General features: G+C 34.1%; 1 protein-coding gene across 8 annotated transcripts in view; it reads right to left on the reverse strand.

Annotated features, from left to right (window-relative positions):
• Smg7 (SMG7 nonsense mediated mRNA decay factor) overlaps positions 1-25,939 on the reverse strand; it is a 77,245-nt gene that overhangs the window by 40,816 nt on the left and 10,490 nt on the right. For 6 of the 8 annotated variants that reach the window (XM_071600237.1, XM_071600236.1, XM_027934989.2 and 3 more), the window contains exon 2: positions 1,588-1,726. The exons of 1 other annotated variant lie outside the window; for it this stretch is intronic. In XM_071600237.1, the coding sequence (XP_071456338.1) occupies positions 1,588-1,703 (116 nt within the window). In that variant the 5' untranslated portion in view covers positions 1,704-1,726. Of the gene's footprint in view, positions 1-1,587; positions 1,727-9,112; positions 9,214-25,939 lie in introns of those variants that run through there. One more of the 8 variants, XM_071600232.1, reaches the window with a different exon arrangement.

The following is a 25,939-nucleotide window of genomic DNA, read 5'->3' on the forward strand; positions in this document are numbered from 1 at the left end:
ATTTTTGAAAGATGGATTTTAATAGCTCAAGACTGGAAATGAGAAAGTGATAATACAGGTGGATGGAAAAACTCAGACTGAACAAATATCTGGAAGTTAAACTAATAGAAGGGAGATAAAGCAGAGGAAAGAGCACAAAAATCTCTCCCAGATTATTAGCTTAGACAGCTGGGTATCTGAAAAGGTAAATGTGTGTAAGCAGCCATTTGGAGATGAGATACTATGGGGAATAAATAAAACAAATTCCATAAAATAACATAAGTGATCCCTCAAAAAGGAGAGGTCATCTGACTGTGACCACCAAATTACTTTTGCTCATTTGGTTACTGACTGGCTAGTCAAATGTCCACTCCCCCTCTACTGCTTCATGGGATTCCTTCTGCAGACACATTGGGTTGAAGATTTTTCAAGGTGGAAAAATCCTAGGTTCTCTACCACCACACAATGCCAAGTGACAAAAGAACAATAAACTGTTTAGATATCATGAAGACATAATAGTATGAACAGAAAATAAATCCAAGAAGGAGTTAAAGAATTGAGTCAGATGTTTTTCTTTTTTTTTTCTCTCTAAACAGTAGTTGTCATTATGTCGTTATTTAGTATTTTAAAAACTGGATCTGATAATACAAACTATAAATTATAGAAATGCCACGCTAATGATAACAGACTCTAAATCCATCTGTTAAAAATTAATAATCTAATAATACAATTAGATCATGTATGCTTTCACCTATTATAAAATCTTTGAATTGTACAGCAATTCTACCAAGTGAGATATAAGCTCTCCATTTTGCTAATGAGGAAATGGAGGCGCAGAGTGGTTAAATTTGCCCAAGGTCACACAACTAAGAAGTTCCAGGGCTTGGGATCCACCTGCAATCTACTCCCAGAACCAGAGCTCATAAGCATTATAGAATAATGTAAATCTTTTGAAACAGCCTCAATACAGGTGTCACTGTCACAGCACTGATTTGCAGGAGCAACTATCACCTCTCAGTTAAAGGCCACATCTATAAAATTAAGCATCTTCCCATGTTCTGTCATTATAAGATGCTATAGCAAAGAGTTACTAACTTATCATGTAAAAGACTTCTCTAGTACATTATCATAAACATATTTCTTTAGGCATTAGGGAGGCTTAACTGCATCCCATGCTGATGTAAAGAAACAAGAGCTGATGTCTCTGGCACGCAAATATATTACTATACATGTAATTGAAGCACAAAATCTTCATTCTAGAGAATAATTTACAAGATAGATCACATCTCTATGCTTATAAATATTCAGAAAACTAGTACATAACATAAAAATCTCTTAAATTTACTTCAGTAAATTTTTAAACAATTGTTCCTTGGATCACAAGATACAAATGCTCATGACAAAGTAAACATGCCAAAGTTCTCATAAAGCCACATAGGTTAAAAAAAAAAAAATCTTTAGCATGCCCCTCCCCCATCTTGGTCAAAATAAAATCTTTCACAAAGTCTCCAAGTCTTCCATTAGTGTTCATGAAATACAAATACTTTAACATACATCTCTAAAAAATGAATAAAAACATGTAGAAATCCCTTGTAAGTTTTATCCTACCTAATATTACTTGATTTCAGATGCTCCTCTGATTTCAAGTTTTCGGTCCTCATCTGGGACTTAAATGAAACGTTTTCTCCCACAATGACTATCTGCAAGAACATCCAATTTCTCATAAGGTAGAATGGTTTAAGACATTCTAGATAGAGGAGAGGAGGAAAATATGAGTTAACTCACAAAAACAGATTCCCCTGGAATAAAATTATTTTTCTTTGAAATGATTTAATGTGAAAGGCAAAGAAAAAAATACCAAAGTTTTTTCTTTTTATATTTAGTTTCTTAGAATACACCCTTTCAAATTGTTTCAAGTATTTCTAACAGATTCCAGTTATAGACCAAAATGTTATCCTTTCCTAGTCTGTCTCACTGGTTGAAAGCTGAGTGATCTCCATAGGACAGATACAGGTTACCCAACAGGGGTCTTGTAGGACCAGGTAAGAATGCCCTGCAGAATACAGAAGCAGAGAGACTCCTTGCAGGAAAAAACAAGACACATGAAACAACTAAACCACAATTACAGGTGATACGGATAATTCTAAGATTAGTTTTTTAAATGTCAGATTTTTAACATCTTCATTCATAGAACAAAATTGGGTCATTTTTAATGTGCTAGCTGCTACATGAAGGTCTAAGTACACAATGATAAATGAAACAGATATGGTCCCTACCATAGATTTAAAACTTAATGTAGAGACAGATCAACTAGAAAGGAGGAGGCAACAAAAAGTAGTGGTTAAAACCATGGGCTGGGAAGTCACTGTCTATAATTAATGGTATGGCAGGGACTAAGTCAAGATACAGTAAAAACAGCCCAATTTCTTGAGGGTATCAATTTAACTCAAAGATTTAGGCAGTTAGATAAGTAACTATTGATTACATTTGTAATTATGTACTAGACACCAGGCCAAATGTTCTATATGCATGATCTGATAGAATGGGAGTATAATATGATATATTGTTAAGTTAATATGATATATTGTATGATATGATATATTAAGTTAATATGATATATTGTTAAGACAGCTAGGAATCAAAGCAATTTCTGCCACTTGCTAGCTATGTAACCTAAGGTGATTACTTCTCTATGCTCTGGTTTTGTAAGATAATAAAATAATCTACCTCACTGAGATGGTTTGAAGATAAAAGAAAGTAGTAGAAATAAAGCAATTAGGACCATATGCAAGCCCTCAAAATGTTAGTCACTATTATCACTGTTATTATCATCATTTACAGTTATTATTACCCCTTCTAACAGTTCCAAAAGGTAAATGATATTATCTTCATTCTAAATTAGGAAACTAAAGCTATGAACCCATACTATCAATTCCACAATTGACCACAAAGTTTTCATAATTTCTGACAATGTTACACCTTAAGCCAGGCATGGTGGCACACGCCTGTAATTCCAGCAACTTGAGAGGCTGAGGCAGGAGAACTGCACGTTTGAGGCCAACCTTAGCAACTTAGCGAGACCATCTCAAAATAAAAAATTTAAAAAGCACTGGGGATGTAGCTCAGTGGTAAAGTGTCCCTGGGTCATCCCCAGTAGAGCAATAATAAAACAAGTCTTAAGAGAAATTTCAAACACGTAGCAGTGGACTTTGCTGCCATATTTCCAAAACATATATTCAAACTCTTGTGACTTTAACTGTACTTTAGTGGAAAAGGATGTTATAAAATACTTCATGATAAAACAGAAGTGCTATACAGCACATAAGATTCCACAGCTTTCTACTTTGCATTTTATGATCCAATGACTTTACTTTTAATCTATTAATGCTATTTTGCCCCCCAAAATTTTTATTTTTAAGTTGTAGATGGACACAATCTCTCCATTTTATTTATTTATTTTTATGTGGTGCTGAGGATCGAACCCAGTGCCTTGTGTATGTGAGGCAAGCGCTCCACTGCTGAGCCACATCCCCAGTCCCTTGTCCCCCAATATCTTTATTCATGCATTTTCATTCAACCTGGCGTGTCCTCCCATTTCTTTCTTTATCTGGTTAAACCCTTCTCATATTTTAAAATTCAGCAACTCCTCTAAGAAAGCCTTGGCTTGGCCAAGTACTGACAGCACATCTTAATGCCCATTTCAACTACCGCAGTCACAGCATTATAAGAACTCATTTGTTTACACATCTACACTAAACACTGTCCTATTCCACCCTATACATCCTATACCTAACAGTGCCCTGTATTACAGTGTGCTCTAACTTAAATTAATTTGAACTAAACAGTCTCTCAGTTAAAGGTCAAGATCCAAAAAAAAAAAAAAATCAAGGTTTCTCAAATTTTGATAATAGTTTTCAAAGTCTTCAGGAAAGCAAGGTTTTTCCATCTGAAAAAGGATAACAAATTCCTGTTTAAGTTCAGAAAACCTACCATTTTATACAGAGAAATAGACGACTGTTTACTTGGCTCTCTGAAAATTCAGATTTTACTTTCATTTGTAGTTTTCATCTATACATCATACACAGAACACTAAATATTTCTCTAGAAATACAAAATATTAAATCTCAAATAGAATAATCCAAGTGAAATTTAAATGAAGCTATCAACTGGGAAGCTATTTCCCCTCATCTCAAATTTTACATTAGACAAGGTATGCCAAGAACCATGATTTTCAACCCCATCAAAAAAAAAAAAAAAGTCCAGGGGCTGAAGATATGGCTCAAGTAGCGCGCTCGCCTGGCATGGGCGGGGTCACTGGGTTCGATCCTCAGAACAACTTAAATTAAAGATGTTGTGTCCACCGAAAACTGAAAAAATAAATATTTAAAAATTCTCTCTCTCTTCTCTCTCTAAAAAAAAAAAAAGTCCAACATCTTCCTCCCGCCCCCCAATAATCCATTCTTTGACAATTTAAGAATACAAGTAACAATAAATGTTGACCAGGATGTGGAGAAAAAGGTTTCACTCATACATTGCTCTTGAGACTGCAATTGATGCAACCACTCTGGAAAGCAGAATGGGGAGAGTCCTCAGAAAACTTGGAATGAAACCACCAGTTATTCCACTCTCAGCATATACTCAAAGGACTTAAAATCAGAGATGCAGCCACACCAATGTTTATAGCAGCTCAATTCACAATAGCTAAGCTATGGAACCAACCTAGGTGCCCTTTAACAGATGAATGGATAAAGAAAATGTGGGGCTGAGGTTGTAGCTCAGCGGTAGAGGGTTTGCCTAGCATGTGTGAGGCACTGGGTTCGATCCTCAGTACCACATAAAAAATAAATAAATAAAGTAAAGGTATTGTGTCCATCTATAACTTTAAAGAGAAAAAGAGAAAATGTGTTATATATACATAGTAGAATATTATTCAGCCATAAAGAAGAATGAAATTATAGTATTTGCCAGTAAATGGATGGAACTGGAGACTACCATGCTAACACTAAGCCAATACCCAAATGGCCAGATGTTCTAATATGCGGATGCTAACACATATTACTGGAGGGAGGGAAGAATAGAAGTTCATGCAATTAGACAAAGGGAAATAAATGCAAGAGAGGGGTATGGGAATAGGAAAGAAAGGAGGAGAATTAATTAGACATCATTTTCCTCTGTTTGTATATGAATAGACGACCACTGAAACTCTACATCATGCACAACCACAAGAATGGGAAGTATAACTTCATGTGTGTATAATATGTCAAAATATACTATACTGTCATGTATATCTAAAAAGAACAAAAAAAGGCCTTTATAAAATATAAATAAAAAGTGTTTTTCAGAGACAAGATATATTATAGTTGGAATATTATTAAAGTTTAATCTCATTAGCCAATTTATGTGTTTTGATTGGAGAGTCTGATCCATTTATATTTAAAGAAATTCCTGAAAATGTACCATTTCCGTTTTGTTATTATCTCCTGTTTCTTGTAGTTGTTTTTTTGTTTGTTTGTTTTGTTTTTCTTTTTTGCTTTAACTTGTACTTCATTGATATATTTTTTAAAGTATTTTTAGTTATAGATGGACACAATACCTTCATTTTTACTTATTTTTTCTATGTGACTTAATTTCCATTTAAAAATTCTTTGGTTTAAAAAAAAATCAATTCTTTACAATAACCCCTGTACCTTCACAAAATGAAACACACATAACAAAATTAATATATTAAAATCTAATACAGGTAATAGAAAAGAAAGAAAAAGAAAGCAAGTTTGAATAAAATTAGTATCACCATAAATACAAAAAGATCACCTTAAAAGATAACAATGAAGTAAACACATGCTTCCATATGTGGCTAACAGAAGTAAAGTCAACAGAATCCTAAATGAGGATATAAAGTAAAGCAAAAATGAGTAGATATTAGAATTAAAAACAATTGTAAAAACAGACTAGACCAAGAAATAGTAAGAATAAGTGAAAAATAACTGACACAGTAACAACATGACAAGATAAAGCATTAGGATGTGACGGAAGACAACAAGCATGTCAAGAGAAGTTTCCAGACAAATGGTTAAAGGAAATGTGAAATATATACACAGTGGAATTCTAGTCAACTATAAAGAATGAAATCATGTTGGAAAACGGATGGAACTTGAGAACATTATGCTAACTGAAATAAGCCAAACTAAAGAGCCACATGTTCTCTCTCATATGTGGAAGCTAGAGAGGGGGAAAAAAGGTAGGGAGTGGAAAAAGGGGGAGAGATCTTAAGAAAATAGAAGAGAAAGCAATAGAGTATAGGAAGGGGACCAAAGGGGAAGCAGGAGAGGAAGAAAAGAGGAGGTCCTGGGGAATGTATCAATGAAATCACATTGTGTACCTGTGTGAACATGTACTAATTAGAACCCCCCTACTATGTATAATTATAATGCACTAATAAAAATTTTTAATAACACACAAAAATAATAAAAATGAGAAAATATCTGTAAAAAAACGAATTTGATAAGGGACTATTATACAAAATTCACAAGAACTCTTAAAACTCAATAGTGAGAAAACAAGGATATGAGTATATCCTTTGACAGGTGATGCAGAACAAGAATAAGGTTGGAAAAAGAAATAGCAAACAGTCATTTATATAATGTAGAGAACCAAATAAATTTAAATTATGGAAAAATAAAATTCAACTTTCTATCTTGAAGTAGGTAGATAATATGGCAGATGGCCAAGTTAATTAAACAGCTAGCAGCAACATTTAAAATACTATTTGACTTAAAAGAATCTATAAATCATTATGGTACACATTGTATAGTCTCTTCTTGTAAGTGGTTTCTGAAATTAAAAATCTAAAGATACACAAAAGTCAAATTTGATTTTCAATCAGAGAATCATTAGCCTGGGTTGGGGTTGTAACTCAATGGTAGAGCACTTGTTTCACACTTGTGGGTACTTGGTTCAATCCTTAGCACCACATTAAAAAAAAAAAAAAAAAAAAAAAAAGGGTATTGTGCCCATCTGCAACTAAAAATATTTTTAAAAGAATCATTAGCCCATATTTTCAACACAATGATTTTATGTAGATAGTTTTTTTTCTTCTTCTTTTTTTTTTTTTTTGGTACCAGGGATTGAACTTAGGGGCACTCGACCACTGAGCCACACCCCCAGCACTATTTTGTATTTTATTTAGAGACAGGGTCTCAATGATTGGCTGAGCACCTCATTTTTTGCTGAGGCTGGTTTTGAACTCAAGATCTTCCTGTCTCAGCCTCCTGAGCCGCTGGGATTACAGGTGTGCATCACTGTGCCCGACCTAGATTATTTTCTTATTTAAGTAAAGAAATAGGTGCTATGTTATAAGCAAACAATTTAACAAATTAAACATGACACAGATCAGAAAGAGTTTATGTGTATTGTTTTATTAATGGCCCCCAGTGAATCACATACTTCCTGGCACCTGCACCCTCATGAACTCCCTTCACTCAATGATCCTGGGCTTGGTCACCTGGCTTACCTGCGCTAACTGGGTTTCAGCAAATATGACACAAAGACTTGATAAGCACTTGTTCATTTTTGTAAAACCACCCACTGCATTATGTAACTGAGGATAAGAGAGTACTTGGAAAGAGAGATCTGTTTTTCCCAGCTATCACAGTCATCCCAAGTGAGGATCTAGACATTTGAATGAACTGAATCATGAAGGTCAGGATCAACTTGACTTAGTCTGAGGGGTGAGAGATCTTCCAGCACAACCTCTGAAGATATTAAGATATAACATGAGCTAACTTAAGATCTACAATGGTTTCACCTGGCTGCTGTGTTACACTAACAGGCTTACCAATAATAGCAGTAGTAGAGACAGTAAGATGCAGTCAGACTCTGTCCAATAACATTTGTCAGCAGATTGATTGTTAAGTGGGGGGTGGGGAGATCAAGGACAATTTTCAGTATAAGAAGCTGAAATCAAGGATTTACCATTTACTAACATGGGAAGGCAACTGAAAATTTAAGGAGAAGAGTGTTTTTGGGAAAACAATGTTTGGCACATGATGTTACATAAGCATCTGCTGTTTTTATAACAATGTTGATAAGTTTGAGATGTTCATTAAACATCCAAGTCACTGTAACTAGCAGTTTGTTAGTGTTTGGGGTTCAGAGGAAAGACTGGAGTACAGATACCCATTTGTGTGTGTGTGTGTGTGTGTGTGTGTACACACACACATATATAAAATTTTGAATAAGTATAGAAATACAGAAGTCTGAGAAACTCCAATATTTAAAGGCTACACTGAGAAGGGAGCAGTAAACAGATACAGACAGGAGGTAAATTTGAACATGGTATCCTGAAAGTCCAACAAAAGAGGATAGAATCAATAAATGCTGATGATTAAAATGAGGGCTGAAAATTGCCCACTGGATTTAGTAACATGGAAGTTAGTGAGGATCTTTTTAAGTAATTTTGTTGGGGAAGTAGAGGCTTAAGCCTATAGACTACCTCGAGAATGAGAAGAGAGGACTGAGACTAAAACTCAGTTTAGACAACTTTGTCTAGAAAAGAAAAGAATCAGGAGCCGGAGGGAAATATGAAGGTCAAAAAGATTTTTAAGATGGAATAAATAACAATAAGGGTTTTTAAGTAGGGTGAAATGGAATGAATAAGAATATAGGAAAAATTCTGATAGAAAAAAAAAATGGGTGAAAACAGAAGTCTCCAGAAGCCATAGGGGCTTGTTCAAATATTATGCATGTTTAAAAGGAAAAAAAGTCTCAGACAGAATAAAATTAAAAATTTAAAATACAGACAGAAAGAAAGACAATAATTATTGAGGTCTACTAAATGACAAGAGAAATAAACCATTCAGAGTTTAATTTTAATAGTAACCTGAGATTTTTCCAATTTTATAAGTAAATAAATAAAGATCAGAGATTTTAGGGAACTTGCCCATGGCCACAAAGATATTAAGTCCTAGAACTAGGATTCACATCCAGAATTCTGAAGCCTAAACATTTTCCAAACATAATGCATGACAGATCTCAATTATCAACAGTTCACACACACTGAAAGTTAACTAGAAAACACCTATTGTTTATGATTTAATCTGAGTTTGCCTTTTTTAACAGTGTAAGACCCACTTACCTCCCCCATTTTCCTGCTAAACATGAAGAACTTCTCAAAGTGATTTTCCTGGTTTAGCTTTTAGTATAAGTTCTTTCCCAGGAGGTATCTCTCCAGTTCTTCCTTCTCTCTTCCTACTCGACACAATGCAAAACAAAAATCCTAATTTTCAGAAATTTTTAAAATTAATATAATTATGGATAACATAGATTTCCTATTTTTTTTCATATAAATTATATAGGACAAATAAACACACAGACTTAACAGCAACTGTAGAATGTTCTTGGAAGTGACTCTAAGTCATCATTACAAATAATTTGTTTTGTGGCTTAGGGCCAAAACTGTTATTCATAGAAAAATGTTTGAGTACACAATTAAAAGGACAAGGGGGACACATTTTCATACTATGCAACTTTCTTCAGCAGCATCTAAAACATAGAGTAAGATCAAACAGATTCTGTTACACCCTCCCATACTGCTATTCAAAAGCAAAGTTATAGACTAACATCACTTGTTATTCTAACAGCTTAAAAGCCAGATTTTCAGTTTGTTTCTAATACTAACCAAGAAAAACAAATTATACCTTCTTATGTTGCCAAGTGTGCATAAGGCAAAATACAACTCTATACCATAGCAACAAAACTAAATTATCAGTTCACTTGGGCAACTGACCCTGAGAAGTTAAAGAGTTCATATGGAATCTGGTTGATATCAATTTTTTTGTAATGGGTGAAAAAATAATAAAAATTTTCCAGATTTGATGAAAATTATAAACTCACAGATGTAAGAAACTCAATAAACTACAAGTAATTAAACAAAAGAAGAAAAACCACAAAAGCATTTCAATGAAATAGTTGAAAAACAATCATAAAAGAGGAAAATCTTAAAAGGCGACAAAAAAAAAAAAAGATATATATCATAAAGAGGAATAAGTTAAGAATCATGGCTGACTGCTTATCCAAAAAACAAAACAAAAATCCAACCAGAAGGTAATAAATAGAACATAGAACATCTTCAAAGTACTAGAGGGGAAAAAAAAAAAAACTCCATCTATACTTTCACATTCTGTGAAAATATTCTTCAAAACTGCAGGTGAAATAAATACATTTTCAGAAACTTAAGAGCTAAGGAAATTTGATGCCAAAAAGATCAACCTCATAAGGAATAGTTTAAAAAAAGAAAATAAACATGATACTAGATGGAAAATTATAACTGAATCAAGAAATGAGTATTGCCAGAAATAATAAACATGTCAGCAGATACACAACAACTTTTTACACCATTTTAAAAATTGTATTTAAAAATTAACTGTTTTAAGAAGAATATATTATATTTTGGAACTTAAGACATATATAGAAGATGTTTAACAATAATAAACAGAAGGGGAAATGAAAGTACATGTTACATTAAATATAAAAGGGTATAACAGACCCCATACTATAAGTCTTAGAGCAACCAAAGAGAGGAAGAGGGAAAGGGAAAGACAGACAGACATGGCTAGTAATAAACCAATAGAAAAAACAAAACAAAAATCAGAAACAGAAAAGAGAAACCTCTCTCCATAAATAACAGAGCAAGCAGGCAGAAAACCAGTAAGGTTTGATGAACACTATCAACCAAATAAACCTGTTATTTATGGAATATATTACCCAACAAAAGAGCACATATTCTTTGCAAGTGCACATGGAATTCACCAAGTCCGATCACATGCTGAACCACAAAACAAGACTCCAGAAATTTAAAAGAACTAAATCACATAAGTACAAATCAATACAGAAACCCACCTGGAATCAGATGTCTTAAGTTGAAGAATAAAGTTGTCTAGTTCCTGAGATATTTGGAAATGAAATAATGTATTTCCAAATAAAAGGTCAAAGTAGTAATCATAAGAGAAATGTGAAAACATTTCAAACCAAATGAAAGTGGAAACATACATAATGTGCAGAATGCAATAAAAGCAGTAGAGATTTTTATAGCTTTAAATGCTTATATTAAAATAGAAAAGTCTAAAAGCACTGATCTCAGCTTCTACCTTAAGGAGCTAACAAAAGCATATTATGCCCAATAAATTGGAAGGAAGGAAATAATAAAGAGCAGAAAAGAAAAAAGTAAAAGCCAAAAGTTGATTCTTTAGAAATACTTTAATTCTCCCTATATTGATCCATCATTAGAACACAATTCCAATAATTAAAACAAAACAAAACAGCAGGCTGTTTCAGGTAGAAACCAAGAGGCTGGTTTAAAAAATTTATTAGAAACCAATTTTCAAAAAAAATTAAGGTAACGAACTTACACTAATTTCAAAACCTAATGAAGAGCTATGAAAAATCAAGGGAACAGGGAGAGATCTGTATAAGGGCAGAGGCAGACCAATGGAATAGAAGAGGTCAGAAATAAATTCTACTTATGTATGAATGTATGTTTGTATGTAGGTGTCTGTGTATAGTTAATTTTTGACCAAAGTGGCAAGGAATATAATGGGTTAAAATAAAATTTCAATAAGTGATGCTGAAACTGGATAAAAATTTAAAACTAGAAAAAAACTCAACCTCAAACAATACATAAACAGCATACATACAAATTAATGCAAAATGGATCCCAGCCTTGATCTGTAACATCTCTGGAAGATGATTTAGGAGCAAATTTTTACAACCTGCTATGGTTTGAAAGTCTATGTGTCCTCCAAAATCCATGTTGAAACTTAATCTCCAAAGCAACAGCATTAAGGCATGGAGCCTTTAGAAATTATCAGACCATGAAGACTCCACCCTCAAGGATGGGATTAGTGGCTCATAAGGGGCTGGAGAGAACTAGAGAGCCTCCTTTTTATCCTTCTATTGCTTCCTGCCATGTGAACGCATAGCATTTGTCCCCTTTGGAGGATGCAGAAACAAGGTCTCATTTTATAAGCAGACAAGGCCCTCAGTAGAAATGGAACCTGCCAACACCTAGATCTTGGCCTTTACAGGCTCCAAAGCTGTGAGAAATAAATTTTTGTTGTTTATAAATTACCTAGTTTCAGGTATTGTTATAGAAACAAAAATGGACGACCCCAGAGTAAATAACTCTTAGATGATTCAATGAAATTAAAAATTAATAAATTGTGTTCATCAATATTTAATACTTCTGCCTTTTGGTCTCAGTCAATGAGATGAGAATTTTTCAGCTCCTGTATAATCTTACGGGACCACCCTTGTATACGCAGTCTGTCACTGACCAAAATGTCCTCATTGAACATTAACATGCACAGCCACAAGTATCAAGAATGAAAATATGTCCATGAAAACATTTTTAAAAGAATGTTTCTACAAAGCTTTATTCACAATAGCAAAAAAAAAAAAAAAATCAGAAACAACCTAAAGGGTCATCAAAAAGTAAATAGAGGGTCTGGGGTTGTGGCTCAGAGGTGGAGTGCTCACCTCAGCACCACATAAAAATAAATTAATAAAAAATAGATAGTGTGTCCAACTACAACAACAAAAAAATATTTTTAAAAAGGTGCATAGATGAACAAACTGGTATATACATGCAATGAAATACAATTCAGCAGTCAACAGGAAGGAACTACAAATGTACACCAACAATGTGGATGAATCTCTTTATGTCAAGCAAAAGAATACATACAAAAGAGTACACACTATATTATTCCACTATGAACCTGTGGCAAGCAAAAGAAACCAACAGTGATAAAAATCAGAGTAATGATTTGCCTGAGGAATAGAAGACGAAATGGTCAGGACTGACTACAAAGGGGCCTGAAAGAATTTTGGGGGGATTTGGAATGTTCTAAATCTTGATTTGGGTGATGGTTATAGGGATATATTTGTAAAAATTCATAACCATACATTTCAGATGAAGAGTACTCTGTTATAGAAAGATAAGATTCTGACTGAAAATAGTATATGCTGGGGTTTGGGGTATAGCTCAGTGATAGAGTGCTTGGCTAGGATATGTGCAGCCCTGGGTTTGATCCCCAAACACATGTACATAAAAATAAAATTTAAAAAAATATGCTTCTGAGGTTATCATATATATTTGGGGTTTTTGTTCATGGTTCCTAGTTCATAACTCCCTCAACCTATGGGATCTGTGCTATTTCCAGGTAGACAGTGACAGAACTGAATTTGATCTGCTAACTTGCAGGTGTGCTGAGGTGGTCAGGGTTTATACCTTTTAAGGTCATGGAAGTCTTTTGCATTGACTTGTGATGTGTCAGCAGAGAAAAAGCAGGTAATTTTGTGGCTCTTCAAAAACAATGTTTACTCTAAAAGGCATCATCTGTATATAGATAAAATACAAATTTATACATTCACAAAAAGGCTGGAAGGGGTTGACAGCAGTGGTAGCAATTTTAATATTACAAATTTATTTCTCAATCCTCTAGTTTTATTCAAGGCACATATACATTTGTAACAACAATGGGGTGTTTAAAGCCATTAAGAATGCAAGTTGATTTTATTATCATCTAGCACCTATTCCCTGAGGATCTGGCCTTGATAACTTTATGTAGTTATTCCTTGGTATCCAGAGGGGATTGATTCCAAGATGCCCCTTAAATACCAAAATCCACATATTTTCATGCTCCTCATATAAAATGCTATAGCATTTGTACATAACCTTAACATATCCTCCTGTATATTTTAAATTATCTCTAGATTACTTATAACACCAAATACAATGTAAATGCTTTTTAAAAAGTTACTTTTACTGTACTGTTTAGGGGGTGCTACTCATCAAACCCAGGGTCTCATGTATGCTTAGCATGTGCTTTACCATTGAGCTAAGTCTGTAGATTTTTTTTCCTGAATATTTTCAATTTAGGGTTGGTTGAATCCAGAGATGCAGAACCAGCAGAGGTGGAAGTCTGGCTGTACTTCCCTGCTTACAGATTTAAGTCTTACCACTAAAAGACAACTACAAAGTCCATAATTTTTAACCCAGCTCATGCTATGGTCTCATTCCAGTTGCCTATAGGGCTGTCAGCATAGACATTCCTTTAAAATTCCCTTCAATACATACATCTTTATTCCTTATTTCCATTAAAAGTTTACCACTTCTTCAAGGCCAACTTCAATATCATCAATGACTCTCCTGCTCCTTCACCCTTCATATCTAAACAGTTACTAAAATCCCACTGCTTATATCCCTTTAAAAATCTCTCACTAATGTTTCTCAGTGTTCTGATTTAGGTTCTTATTGTCTTCACGTGAATTTTGGCAGTTTCCACCAATGGTCTTCATGACTTCACTGCAGTTCCCAAATTTATCATACCAATTCTAAACACATCAATTTCATTTCTAGCTCAAAAACAGATAAAGTCTGAACTAAGTGGCCTGCTAAGATATTATTTGTGATTTAAATATCAAGATAATGAGGATGACAAAAAAATAAAGTTGTTTTTTAAAACATAATAAAAATCCTTTGGTGGAAACTCCTTATAGTATTACTACTGGCTGACAGAAAGAAATATGAGTACACATATAATTAAGTTGTAGCTACATTAAAAAAGAAAAAACACTGAATTTTAGTTAAACTAACATAACTAAAATATTAGCATTTGAATATGCAATCAATATTAACAACTGCTAAAAGATTTAAAATTCTTTCTTTTCACAATAAATTATCAAAATCTAATATGTATTTTACAATTACAGCACCTCTAAATTCCCCATCCTAGATTTTCTTTGGAAATACTTAACATAATTCAGATTTCACAAAATTTACTGTTGAAAAGATAGATTTTTACATGTCCAAATTGTTCCATACATATAAAAGCTTTCCAATAACATAATCAAGCATAGGTCTTTGAAATGTGAATTAATTAAAATTTAAAAGTCAGTGCTCAATAGACACAGGTGGCTAGTAACCTCTATACTTGATCAGTACAGGTATAAACCACTCATGAGGATCTCTTATTTTAACAATATGAAAAAGGAAAGATTACAAAGATATCTGTTGCCTAAAACCATACTGACTGGGCTGGGATTGTGGTTCAGTGGTAGAGCACTTGCCTAGTACATGATATGTGAAGCACTGGGTTTGATCCTCAGCATCACATAAAAAATAACTAAAGTTATTGTGTCCATCTACAACTAAAAAAATTAAAATTAAATTAAATTTTAAAAACCACTCTGACTATAAAGTGGGATAAGGGTGGGAAGGTTCTCCAGGGCAACCACCTTGCATACTAATTGCTACAGTTTGAATGTATCTCCTAAATTTCATGTGTTAGAAACTCCCAATGCAACAGTTTGGGAAGTGGGGGCCTAATAAAAGGTGATTAGATAAGTCATGAGGGTTCAGCTCTCATAAAGAGATTAATGTTCTTGTCACGAGAGTAGGATAGTTATCATGAGACTGGGTTTGTTATAAAGTTGCCTTACTTGCTGTTTCCTGTCCTTCTGCCTTCTGTCACGGGATGACAGCAAGAAGCCCTTAGATGTGGGACCCCTGGACTTCCCAGCTTCAAGCACGGTAAGTAACAAATTTCTTTACAAAGTATTCAATCTATGTATTTTATTTAGCAACACAAAGGGGAAAGACACTGATAGAAAAGTTGTATATTACAATCTACCTCTTATTCCATCAACAAATACTCGAGGGCCCATTATATCTAAGACACTAATCTAGGCCCAGAGATATAAAGCAGTGAAGAAAGTACAGAAGACTCCTGCTTTCAGGGAACTTATGTTGTTGACCAGGGGTTGTAGGAGATAATTAGTAAGCAAATCCACATATAAAATAATCTAATGGGGATTATAGCCTGAACTTGACAAGAGATAAGACTCCCTAGGAAAATATGAGGTCTACCTTTGGAGGGTGGGCCTCAACCCAAGCTGCAGGACCTTGGATTTAGATGTATAACAGCTACAGTAAGCAGTCTCAGGGAAACTGTATTTTACCTTCTCAAGGTTATTTCACTTGACCTCCCTTGCCCAGCCCAAGCAGAAAAATTCGATATGAACTTGAGAATGAAGCCAAGCCAAGCTTTTTCACTATCTTATCATTTAACATAACACTTGGCACTCTAGGCACTTTATATTATATAAGTAGAATTAAATAATTCAATTCCTGTTTACTTTGTTGTTTGACCTTTGGCCTGAGTTTCAGTTTCCTATATGAAAAGTGAAGGCTTGTTTTTCAAGGTTTGTCAGTGAGAACATTTAACACATGAAGATACTGTTAATGCTGAAGTACTTATGAAACAGAAAAAAAAAATACTGTAATTATATCAGCAATGAATGCAGTTGAGGTGCTGCACAGTATCTTCACAGGTGTGATTTGAGACTTTGTTCCTGGCTGTATAGCTGTCATGGGAGACAGAATGATCCCCAAAGAAGTCCACAGCCTAATTCCCAGAAACTCTGAATATGTAAATCCAGAAAAAGAACTGTCCAGATGTGATTAAATCAAGGATTTTGCAAAAGGAAGGCTATTCTGTATTATCTGAGTGTGCCCTATACAATTACAAGGATTCTAAAAAGTAAAAGAGGGAGGCAAGAAATTAAAAAAGATGTAATAAGGGAAATAGAAGGTAGAATGATAGGATTACTGGCTTTGAAGATGGAGGGGGGCCATGAGCCAAGGCAGCCTCAAAAGCTGGAAAGGGCAAGTGCCCATTTCAAACTGTGTCCTCCAGACCTGTGAGATAACATGTTTGTGTTATTTTAACTCATAATGTAGTGGTAATTTGTTATAGTATTAATAGGAAACTCCTACAGATGCTGAACCGAGGTCTCCAACTTCTGGATGCTTAAATAAACCAGAATGTTTCTGTTCCTCACAATTTAAGAATATAAACTCCCCTTATCCTTCCATCTTTACACCTATACTGTACTAGCACTTCTTAAAAGCCTGGGGTTGTAGCTCAGTGGTAGAGCGCTTGCCTAGCATGTGCAAGACGCTGGGTACAATCCTCAGCACCACATAAAAATAAAGGTATTATGTCCAACAACAACTAAAAAAAAATTTTAAAGACAATGATACAGTCAGTTATTGCTTCTTTCCATTGCTTCAATCAAGTATACTTCGCTGTGTTTATGTCACAAGGAAGAATATTACTGATTATTCAGACTCTACCATTCCTTTAAGAACAAGGTATGTCAATTATTGTGAGAAATTCATAATTCAAAATGTTTGCATTAGTACAAGCTAACATATTATTAACCAATATTTACTGAATGTCAGTATGGCCCTCAGGTTGTACATTTCTCTTCAAATGCTAAATGGCAACAAAAAATGGTGAATGCACAAAAATAATATGACCAATAAAAGATGATTAAGAATAAAGAGAAACACCTAGTTATTTATCTGAGGAAAATAATGCCAAAATGATTCAAGAAAAAATTTTCTGGAAGAAGGAATATTTAAAGGGCAACATGAAAAAAAGAGGAGCTGGGCATGGTGGCACACACCTGTCATCCCAGCTACTTGAGAGGCCAAAGCATAAGGATGCCAAGTTTGAGGCAAGCTTCTGTACCTTAGCAAGACATTCTCAAAACAAAAAGGGCTAGGGGTGTAGCTCAGTGGTGTAGTGCTCCTGAATTCAATCATTGGTACTACCACCAAAAAAAAAAAAAAAAGTTAACACTGTGAAGTAAAAGAAAGTTGTCCTTTTTCTTGGGTTAACCACAGTCTTGCCATTTTGATTTCAATTGACAATATATTTAAGAAGGAAAATAGTAAATTCAAACATGTATTTTGCCAAATACAAAAGTAAAGCTTTAGTAATTTGTTATTTTAAAAAAGTCACACTTGGGGCTTAAGGATGTAGCTCACTGGCAGAGCACTGCCCAATTTGCAGGAGGACCAGCATCACAAAAATAAATTAATAAGCAAATCACACTGAATTTTTCCTTTTGAAGCAACTTACTAAATTTGAATTTCATACACACAAAACCATATCCCTTAGCGTTAGAAGCCAGCACATAAATCTCTATATAATAATTCTACCTAGTCAATAAGAAAAAACAGAATTCCAATCTTCTCTGTAGTTTAAAAAAAAATCTGGAAGTTATTCTCGACTTGTCCTATGAACACAGGTGGGTCAGAATTACTTGCTCCCATTAACAACTGTTTTTCAATATTTCCAAAGATCCTGGTAAATAGACTGTATTTAAATATCATTACTAAAGGCAGAAACTGGAGAAAGGGTAGCTATAATAGGGAAGAAGTAATACGTCAACTAGTCAGTAAGATGACTTAAAGCAGTCTAAATAAATTTATTTTAAATAGTAAAGAAAAAAAGTCTTCCCTTTTTTGCTTCCCTCAATATTGATAAAACTATCCCACCCATTCTTTACTGTTCACAGAAAATAAGTGCATTGGAAAGGTTGAGATTGATGAGAAATGTTTGTTTAGATCATTTAATTATGTGTTTTATGTAAATATATAATAAACATACAAAATAAAAATAAAAATCTTACAATCCTAAACAAATAAGAATATAACTATGGAAATACAGTTGGCATGATGTATGGTTAAAAACACAGATTCTGAAACCTGATTTCTGGGTTTAAAATTTGGCTCTGTCTTTTTGTATATGACCCTCAACTACTGTGAGCCTCTGTTTCCTCACCTGTAAAACAAGCAATATTAGTATATATCCCATAGTACTCCTATCGCAATTCAAAGAATAAAAATGAATGTTTAGAATAATGCCTGGCACAAAAATAAGTGTTGGCTATTACAAATCAAGTCAAAAGAAAAACAGCCTCTCTATTCTATAAAGTTATTCCTCACTACAAATCTATGCAGGCCTCAAAGTCAGAACTGAAAAAGCAAAAAGCATATCAGTGTCTGCCAAATTACAGGTGAATAGGAGAGTTAACCCAGGACCCATGACAGAGTCTAAGAGCATAATCATCAAGAAGGCTTTCAAACAACAAATAGGTCAAAATGATTCCTAAAAAACATTATTTATAAAGTCATAAAAAGAAGTGCCAAAAGATTTTAAAATGAAAGATACTAACTCAGGATTCCCCTTTAAAGTTTCACAAAGATACATATATGATTACATCAGGGTATGCTACAAACATCTCCCAAATCCAACACAAAACAATAAATCCTTACAAAGGAATGCAATTCCCTGTAAGCATTTAAAATAATGGAGAATCACTCATGGTGACACGTTTTTGAAAGCCGCCATCACCAGTAACTTTACACCAGCTGCCAAAAATAGTGGAGAGGAAAAACTAATCATTAGTTCAGTATGAGTAAACACTGGAGGTAACAAACAGAAAGCAGAAAACTTGATGGTTATTGTGGCATAATATGAAATATATTTGGTCTTTGTCTCTCTCTATTTCCTCTCACAGAGTACCAAAACCCTTGGAATTTCCTGACTGACAGAAATGTCTCATTGTTCATAATAAATCCCTTTTGGTCATATCTAAGTTTTATGCTAAAAAGTGACTCAGTTTAGGGCTGGTCACCAGAAAGACCAAATGGTTAGAGGGTTAGAAATTTCATGCCCACCCACTGACCTTTAAGAAAGGGGAGTAGAGCCGGGCTTGGTGGCACATGCCTATAATCCCAGCGGCTCAGGAGGCTGAGGCAGGAGGATCGAGAGTTCAAAGCCAATCTCAGCTACTTCGAGGTACTAAGCAACTCAGTGAGACTCTGGCTAATTAAAATATAAAATAGGGCTGGGGATGTGGCTCAGGGGTTGAGTGCCCAAGTCCAATCCTGGGTACCCTCCCCCCACAAAAACAAAGGAAAAAAGAAAGGGGAGGAGAGAAGGATCAGGAGATCAAGCACTATAAAAACTATAGAACAAGGATCTAATGGATTTCCAGATTACTGAATACATGGAAGTACTGGAAGGTTGTGAACCCAGAATGGGCAAGGATGCTTGTGCTTCCTCCTCACTGCATATCTTGCTCTATCCATTTCTTAATCTGGATATTATAAAGCACCTTTTTTTATAAAGAATATTATCTGTATGATGCTTTATCATATCCTTTATTATAATATCCTTATACTATCTTTTATTTGTAAAAAAGATAATGTAAATAAATTGTTTCCCTGAGTTCTGTGAGCCTCCTGACAAATTATCGAATCCAATGAGTAAGGCTGTGGGAAACCCAACTTATGCCCTGTTGGTCAGAAGTATACATAAGTGACAACCTACTATTTGCGTTTGGTGTCTGAAGTGGAGACAGTCTTGTGAGATGAGTCCTCAACTTCTGGGATCTGAGAATAACTAGCTTCAGAACTGATCTAAATTAAGATACCCACTGGAAAATAGCTTGGTGTGTCGGGAAAACTTTCCACACATCTGGTCACAGAAGTGTTCTATGCTGTGGTGAGTGAGATTAGAAGAATCACTGTTATTTTATTAGGTTGGTATCACATTATATTATTTTCAAACTCACTTTACAATACATGGTTGAAATTTCCAGAATCTAAATTGTCCTCTTGTTTGCATCTCACTTCACATGGGAATTTAGGGATCCGAAAATGAGGCACATTAAAAAAAAAAAAAAAAAAAAAAAAAGTCTACATCTGGGTCTAAAACAACGAAAACTCATGTTTCACCAAGCATCAAAAGATACACCTACTTTAACAGGGTTCTTGTGTGAAGATGAAATAAATAACAGTCACTCAATCTGGACCCTAAATCACTTTTCACCTGGATCCTCTCTAATTCCCTCTGGTTCTATTGCTTCCTGCTTAAAACACTACTATGACTTGCCATAGCTTTCAGGATCAAATCCAAACTATAATGAAGTTCATAATCTGCCACGTGACCACCTCTCAAACCCATGTCCTTACATTCTTCCACACATCATTGATGCTGTAGAGAAAAACAGGGAGTGATGGAAAGAGTCCATGGACTTTAAAAACAGGTGAGGCCTTTGGTAACCAGGGCAAGTATAGATTCAGTGGAGCAGTAGGGGTAGAAATCTTAAGAGCATGAGGTGAGGATGCAGAGTCGGCACAAATCATATTTTTAAGGTGATAACTGAGGAAGAGGAAATGATAGGACACTGCTCGGAAAGATGTAGAGGTTAAGGGGAGCGTGTTTAAATATTTATGATGAAGCTCCAATAACGAGAAAAAGGTGAGACAGAACAAACACTGTGAGATCACAGAGACAACACCTTAATATGGAGGAAGCCAACTTCTTCCCATTCTGAGAAGAGGGGACAAACACCAGACTAGTGAAAGGGGGAGCAGAAATAAGATAAGTCCCACCAAAAGGCTTTGTGCTATAAAGTCATCTGCTAAGAATACTACAAGAAAATAGTAAAAGTTTAAAACCACTGCTTTAAAAGCAAATCAGAGAGGGAAAAACAACTAACAGATACCAAAGTGAAGACTATACATTTTAATAGCAATGAACTACTCTGTAATATTTTTTTTCCCATGTGGAGTAACCTGTTAATACCCAAAGAAGGACATTGTCAGAATCATTCTGTATTGAATTTTCCCAAACAAGTGAGGTGGAAGGACAATGGGACAAGGAAGAAGGACACGGGTAAGATAGTAAAGTGACGTCTAAAGATGAGCAGGGAGGGGAAGTAAAAACAGAAGGAAGAAAATGAAAAAGTAGAGACTTAACTAATAAAGAAAAAGGAAGAAAAAAAAATCAATACACTGGAAGCCTTAACCAGAAGCAGTTAATTTAACAGAGATGAAGCTGTGGTCAAAACAGAATGGCTGAATTTAAGATTTTAGAGATAGAAGAATTCCAAAGAATGATGAATTCTAAGGTATGATTTCAGCATATATGAAGATTGAGTATATTAACAAAATGTTTAAGAGAGAAAAGATCTCAAAAGGGAAAGCACCATTAAAAAAAAAAAAATCAATCCTATGAAATGTGACTTAACTTTGGGAAACAATAAAGTACATCTCCCTCCTTAAGTTCACAACACATAGCATTTTGCAAGTAATGAGAAATCCTATAAAGAATCCAAATTAAGCCAATTTTCTCAAATTTATTTTTGCCTTAGAAACACTGATAAGCCTAGTGACCATGAATATACCAGAAAATTCATGTTCAATAAGATACATTTTAAGAATTGCTAGAGTACTGGATAGTTTTGCATACATGAAATACAAATAAAGACATCAAAGGGTCTGCTTAAAAACAAAAGTGAGATGCGTGAGACCCTCATTACTGATGAGGATGTACAGAATCAGGTACTTTTAAACAATGCTAGGGACAGATTAAACAGTTTGAACTTTGTGATGATTTATGGAAATATCTATTTCTTTAGTTTCCTATTGCTGCTGTAACAGATTACCACAAACTATGTGATATAAAAACACCACAAATTTATTATCTTACAGGTATGAAGGTTAGAAGTTCAAAATGGCTACTAGTGGGCTAACATCAAGGTGTTACCATGCCTAAATTGTTTTCTGAAGGCTCTAGGACAGAATTCTGGTTTTTGCCTTTTCCTAGTTCTAGAGGCTACCTGCATTCCTTGACTCCTGGCCCTTTTCCATCTTCAAAGCCAGTAGGATGTCATCTCTCTAGTTTTGGCTCTTTTATCTCACTCTTCTACACTTAAAGGTTCCTTGTGATTACATTGGATCCACCAGATAATCCATAACAATTCCTTAAAACCCACTGATTAGCAATTTTAATTTCCTCTGCAACCTTAACTCTCTTTTGCCAAGTAATATGCAGTAATATTCACAGATTCCCAAGGTTCAGATATGGACATACTGGGGGTAAGTAGGATACGTCTAACAAATACTTTTAAATGTCAATATACTTTCCACCTAAGCAGATGTACAAAAATGATAGACATGTACAGGAATGTTCGTAATCGCATTTTTTAAAATAATAAAGTACTGGAGACAATGTAAATTTTTATTATTAGGAAATCAATTCAAAAAATTATAGTACTTCAATACAATAGAACAGCATGCCAGTTTTTCAATAATATAGGTATACCATTATGAATACATTTTTAATATGTCAGGTGAAAAAAAGATTACAAAACCATGATATAGTACAGTCCCAGTTTTCAAGGTGTACACATACATATGCACATACAATTATATCCCTAGATGGTAAGGTGACCATAGTTGCTATGTGTCTTGAAGAGTCCAGACTTAGGTCTGATGTCCCAACAGTGGCTAGAACTATCATATATATGGTTATGCTTACCATATTCTGGTTTTTGTTTTATTTCAAAAAGAAGTAGATACTAAACGTGGCAAAGACGATAACTATACTAACACTTGAAATTTTAAAAAATAATTTTTAAGAAATATCCTTTTTAATAGATGAATTTGCAACCACCTAATTGTGCATCATTTAAATATATTACACCACTTAACAACATCAATAGTAAATGTGAATACTCAAACACGTTTTTTCATTTTTAAATTCAAGTGCATGAAGTCAAAGAGGGAGTAGATTAAGACTAATCCCAACTTGTGTATTAATTAGGTATCTTGACTTAAGTCTTACTTCTCTATAAAATCCCAATCCAATTATACAAGGTTACTGTGTATATTTAAGAAGAGTATATGAAAAGTATATTGAGGGGCTTAACTTTGGGAAACAATAAAGTACATCTCCCTCCTTAAGTTCACAACACATAGCATTTTGCAAGTAATGAGAAATCCTATAAAGAATCCAAATTAAACCAAATTTCTCAAATTGAGGGGCTGGGGTTGTGGCTCAGTGGTAAAGTGCTCGCCTAGCATGCATGAGACACTGGGTTCAATCCTCAGCACCACATAAAAATAAAATAAAATACTGTACCCACCTAAAACTAAAAAATAAATTTTAAAAAAAGTATATTGAAAAGTACAAAGTACTAATAATATCTAAGAATGTATTCTTGTAGAATAAAGAAGTCTGCTTTACAGTAAAGACCCCTCAATTATCCTACAGCTATTTATATCACAACTGTTCTAATTCCAAGACTAAACTTGCAAACTTATAAGTTATATACCAATGTTTTTAAAATGCAGAAAATTAAATCAATGCAGAAATTAGGCTCTTTACTCATCTGAAACTATGCTGTACTTTATACATACACATATATTGGTGAAATTCTCCTGGTAATCCTATTATATATATAAAATATCCTAGCATTTTTCAGATAGCAAAACTAAAATAGAGGGTTACAGCTGTAGCTCAGTGGTAGAAAGCTTGCCTCGCATGAGTGAGGCACTAGGTTCGATCCTCAGCACCACATAAAAAATAAATAAAATAAAATAAATGTATAAAAATACAATAACATTACTTAAAAAAAAAAAAAACATAGAGAAGTTCCAGGTCATATTGCTAATAGCTAGCAGACACAGGATTTGAACTCAGAACAACCTAAACAAGGAAAATCTTAATTCAAAGAACTTACTCTTAAATTTGCTACACCATAATGCTATTTTAGGAAGCCAAAAAGATCCTAGTGTATGGGTTTATAGACAAATTAACAAATTACTTTTTAAAATAGAAAATTATTAATCTGTCACATTTCTTTTGCTTTCCTTATAGAAAACAGAATTTACAAACAATATGCCTTATCACTTAAGTTATGCTTCTTAAAATGTTCTAATCTTTTTTCATTAAAAAATTATTATTTCAACCAAACATCATTTGTTGTTTTAAATTAAGTAAATCTGAAAACAATTATATAAAATTAGGTATTAAAAAAATTGCCTGGTGTGGTAGCACATGCCTATAATCATAGCTACTGGGCAGGCTAAGACAAGAGGATCACTAGTTCTAGGACAGTGTCAGTAACTTAGCAAGACCCTATGTCAAAATAAAAAATAAAAAGGGGCTAAGGATATAGCTCAGTGGTCGCATGTCCCTGGATTCAATTCCCAATACCACAAATAATATCAACATTTTAAAATTACACTTCAAAATACATTATACAAGCTACATGTGTGCATACATACAAAATTTTACCGATGCCCTAAGATCCTCTTTTAATATTTAAGCTTAGTCTGTGATGGTTCTCTTAACACTATACTTTTTATCTGCTTTTCACCACTTAATAGAAAAATTCCAAGACAAGAAGTCTTAAATGTTTTTTTCTTTGAGTACCATCTTTTAGTTGCATTTTGATTATCTCACTACTGCTTATCTCATAGCTGTACAGTACCTTTAAAATTTTTATTTAGGTGATGGGCTGATTAAGAAAACTAATAATACATGACATTTCTTAAGAAATAGTATTAGTAAAATAAACACTAATTTGCTATATTCCAACCTACATACCCCTGAAATACTATGCCTTTGGAAAGAATAGGGAAGGAAAAAAGACTCAATTTCTGTGGTCTGTGAACAGTTTTAGGAAACAGACTGAGGATATTAATGCATCATTATGGCAGTTACTTAAATATATCAGAATTAGAATCACTTAAGATATCATGGAATTAAAATGGCATCAAGAACTGTGATAGTAAACTATGAGTGTAGCTTTGGGATAGAATACTTGCCTAGCATGCATGAGGTCACGGGTTCAATTCCCAGCATGCACGCGCATGCACAAAACCTGGGAGAGTAAAACCCCAATCACCAAAATACAGTATGCAAAGTATTTTGACAGATTTCAGTTAAATCCAAAGACTTCACTTAATATCAGTAACTAAAGATTTCTAATGTTTCCCCTTAATGCTACAAAACTCATCTCCATCTCTCTTCTTTATCTCAAGAGATGAGGATTCTAAAATATAAAACCCACTATTCCAAAATCGTCCTCAGAATCATGTTTTCACAAAACTCTCATTATCTCCCTCATATTTAATAATGTTCTAAATAATTAAATTTTACCTAAGATAAAATGATTTAGAAAAGTAGGGGGAAGAAATTTAAAAACCTGTGGATCTCAAGAAAGTACTGTATGCACTGCATAAATAGCTTTC

The sequence above is a fragment of the Marmota flaviventris genome, chromosome 12 (genome assembly GCF_047511675.1).
Source record: "Marmota flaviventris isolate mMarFla1 chromosome 12, mMarFla1.hap1, whole genome shotgun sequence".
In the NCBI taxonomy this organism is placed as follows: domain Eukaryota; kingdom Metazoa; phylum Chordata; class Mammalia; order Rodentia; family Sciuridae; genus Marmota; species Marmota flaviventris.